This window comes from Solanum stenotomum, unplaced genomic scaffold (assembly GCF_019186545.1).
Source record: "Solanum stenotomum isolate F172 unplaced genomic scaffold, ASM1918654v1 scaffold31040, whole genome shotgun sequence".
In the NCBI taxonomy this organism is placed as follows: Eukaryota; Viridiplantae; Streptophyta; class Magnoliopsida; order Solanales; family Solanaceae; genus Solanum; species Solanum stenotomum.
Genome location: NW_026031255.1, coordinates 15,222 through 19,228, shown reverse-complemented (window position 1 = coordinate 19,228; position 4,007 = coordinate 15,222). Strand labels below are relative to the sequence as shown.

General features: G+C 29.4%; 1 protein-coding gene across 1 annotated transcript; it reads left to right on the top strand.

The window, feature by feature from the left end:
• The first annotated feature begins 1,473 nt into the window (after nucleotides 1-1,473).
• LOC125851966 (ethylene-responsive transcription factor 2-like) lies at nucleotides 1,474-2,487 on the top strand. Its single transcript, XM_049531702.1, has one exon. It carries the CDS (start codon nucleotides 1,571-1,573, stop codon nucleotides 2,156-2,158), a length of 588 nt encoding a protein of 195 aa, XP_049387659.1. The 5' UTR covers nucleotides 1,474-1,570; the 3' UTR covers nucleotides 2,159-2,487.
• Nucleotides 2,488-4,007: the final 1,520 nt, after the last annotated feature.

Sequence of the window (4,007 nt, the reverse complement as noted above, 5' to 3'; positions counted from 1 at the left end):
CTTCTAATTAAGGATGAAACTGACTTATTCTTGTAATTATGCTTTCTTTGATTCCATTAGTCATGGATTTATTGCATCGAGAAATAAAATGATAATTGAAATTTATGTGCTCAACAACTAAAATAATAAGTAGTAATAATTTGGTATGATACATAGAGTTCAATGCTTATACCAACAAATAATTTAAGTCGACATGACTTGAGCGTAGCATAACACGACGCTAATCACTCGAATACAAAAATGATGTTTTCTCCGTCGTAATCTAAGTGTTTCGGTTTGACTATGCATAAAATTTTAAAAATAAAGAGATTTTTGAATCTGGTATGGTGTTAAACTAAGAATGTATATTGTTTTAAAAAAAATTTGGTCTAAAACTTTTCGGTTTTGAAACTGAAAAAATTTACTAAATATAGAAAGAGACACTCTTTTTGAGACGTACGTACAAAAAAGAACCATATGACACTTAAGAGTATGGCGTATACATGTCAAATATTATCGTTGGGATTTTTCCATAATTCCACTTTAGCTAGAATTTTGAGTTCGAGCTCCCAAAAAAAAAAAAAATTAAAAAATGGCCCTTTTTGATACATGAATCTAGATTTAATTGAACTTTGTTGCAGATACAAAACATTTTATGAAAAATAACAAGATAATAATAACAACGGAGAAGGGCCTAAAATATCCCTCGACTATTTGAATTGGTACAAAATTACCCTCCCAAACTAAAATGTCCCTCGACAATAATACATGTAATATAATTTTACAAATAAGAGCTAGACAAGTTACTCCGTCTATTTCATATTAACTAATTTTTGGGGCATTTTCATTGTTCAAAGTTCAACATGAATGTCCTTCGAGACGACTCAGTTGGTTTGGAGGATGGTCATCCACGCGGATGACCTGTGATCGATCCCTCCTCAATGTCTTCTCAGTTGAGCCTGTCGCATAGAATTACATCTCATGTGTAGTCACATGAACGTTTGAAATCTTTTCCTATAATGAAGTTTGATATTTTCTAGAAGATAAATTGAACTACTTGTAAAATTTCACAAAGGACAATAGTGAAAAGTATGATTTAACTTATATAAATATTTTTTTAATAAGTGTAAATTTCCTTACAAATTCAATTAATTTAAAATAAAGAAAGCAAAATATAAGCAAATCTTACTCTATCTTTATGAGATAGAAAAATCGTTTCTAATAGATCCTTCGAATAAACATTTTTTAATAAGTTCATTGTTTATCATTTAACTTAAATAATGCACGTGGTTGCAGGCTTATCATTTACCAAACCTTTTTTTTTCTTTTTTCAACTTTCCTCCATTTTAGAAACTTCATAGAACCTCCATAAAGTATCCAAAAATAATAATTTTAATTATTCTTCATTAAAGCTCTTAGCTACGTGCATGAATCTTTTCCCATATATATAAATAAATCCACTTCACCATTCTCATCCAAAAAAAACTAAAAACTTCATTTTTAACAGAGTTTCCTCTATAATTACTCGAATCAAAATATATAGTTTCTCTCATAACTTACTCTGAAATATCCAATTTCGCAAAATTTAAAAATGATATTTGAAAACAGTGAATTTATGAATGATTTTGAACTTCTCGAATCGATTAGGCAGCATTTACTTGAAGATTGGGATTCCCCTGTTACAACGGTGCTAAAGCCGTCCGTCAAAATTGAGCCGGAAGTGATCGTTAGTTCGCCGGAAATGTACGATTTCACCGGATTTACAGCTCCGGCGGCGGCGGAGGTGAAATTGGAAGTGAAAGTGAAAACGGCGGCGGTTAAGAGAACGCCGGCGGCGTTGAAATCGATGCATTACAGAGGAGTAAGACAGAGGCCATGGGGAAAATTCGCGGCGGAAATTAGGGATCCGGCGAAGAATGGAGCGAGAGTGTGGCTGGGGACATACGAGACGGCGGAGGATGCAGCATTGGCTTATGATAAAGCGGCGTATCGGATTAGGGGTTCACGTGCATTGTTGAATTTTCCGTTGAGGGTTAATTCGGGTGAACCCGAACCAGTTCGAGTTGGTTCGAAGAGGTCGTTGTCAACAACCTCTTCAGAGAGTTCTTCTTCGTCATCGTCAGATGATGCATCTATGATGACGAAGAGAACCAAGAAAGTTTGTCAACTTTATACTTGAGCACACATTGGTAAAAACAATAAAAATGTAGTGAAATTTAAGATTTTTTTACCCTATTAATTGGTTTGAGTTTAATTTTTTATTATGTTTATTTTTTGTACGATCTTTAAAAAGCTTAAGAAGCTTGATGATGAATTAGGATTTAGGGTGAAGTATGGTATCACAACTATGATCGTATCAATTTTTTCTACGAATAAAAGAAATTCTTCAAGATAAAGATTGAAAATTTGTTTTTTAATTTAAGGGTTAACTTACTTAGCGAGCTTTGTACCTTCTATCGTTAAAAGGTTAAAAGTTCAAACTCATCAATAGTACTATATAACATTTCATTTTCCTTTCTCTCTTTGCTTATGTAATAAAACTTTGTTTCTCTTGATATTTAAATTTTCTCTAATGTATATATTTTGAGATTAATATCAAGTGTTTAAATTTTTTGAAGAAGCATAAAAAGTGAAAAGGTTCATGCTTGAAGCGAAAAAAGCAAAAGTAAAACGCACATTTTTAAAATATGAAACACATCATTTATGAGAAATTAAAATTATGGACTTATGGTACGTGTATGATTTAATATTATAATGACATAGTTTCAAAATTAAGATAACTAATATCAACATCTAGTGTACAGTAATATCAATATTGATTCAACATTTCAAAGTTGAAACTCAAAATATCATGGTTTCCTTAATAAAAGTTTATATTTTATGCATTAGCAGTACATTTATATGGGCAAACAGCACAAATACTATTAGTTTAGTTTAGGGTTTAATTATGTTTTATTTTTTTTGAGTTTTTAAAAGTATTATTCGTGCTAGATTCGGTCTCAAATACATGTATCTGGCTCATTAATGGCTTAATTAGCTGTTTCCTTCTTTTCTTCTTCTTCTTCCTTATTTCTTTGTTGTTTTCCTTTTTCATTCCTTCCTCTTCCTCCATGTTCAAAGCTTGACTTTAAAATAGATATATCGTAAATGTGAATCATTTTGAGTGAATAATATATTAACAGATTTGAAATATTGAGAGGGGCTCATATCAAAATATTGAGACTATTTCGAGAAGATTTTTATCGATTGGGATTAAAAAAAAAAACAATCTACGATTTATACTCATTATATCAATAATGTATATATACTATATATTATCTATACACAATTATACACTATATTGATATATTATACTATACATATTAATATAATAAATACAAATCTTATTGTTTTCTCAAAAATAATTTTTATAGCCGGTATATATCGATAAGTAACCCCTAAATTAAAACTGAATGAGTATGACTTAAGAAGCTTCTAACGTTGTTACCATCCTCCCAATCATTAGTATCATTGTATGATTAACATTGTTATAATCAATGCTGACTTGTCAATATTCAATCTTTTTTTATAAAACATTTATGATAGACAAATATGGTAACCACTCGTGGGGTGTCTAGTTTTGTTAACTTTCTTTGAATGACAAATGAAAAAAACAATAATATTATCTATAACTTTGACTTAAGACTTTCTTATGAAAGACTTCTTCTCGATCGTTTGATATAATGGTGGGATATTTAAAATATTTTATAAGGTTGAATATCTTATGAGATTAGCTATTTTTATATTTAATATGAAAAATTAAAATAGCTAATTTTATCATTTCTATGTCAAATTTATTTCGTAATTAGCTAACCCTATAAACAAATATATAAGATAAGTGTAATGTTAATTTTATATTGTGATATGCAATTTTTTTGTCTCAATTTATGTAATATAAATAGAATATATGGAGAGTCAATTATATTTTAATATATTGTGACTTATAATACTATTTTATGTAAGTTTTAAATAATAGTATATGTTATTCA

Coding starts and splice junctions, on each gene's coding strand:
- LOC125851966 (XM_049531702.1), top strand. CDS start 1,571: ATGATATTTGAAAACAGTGAATTTATGAATGATTTTGAACTTCTCGAA.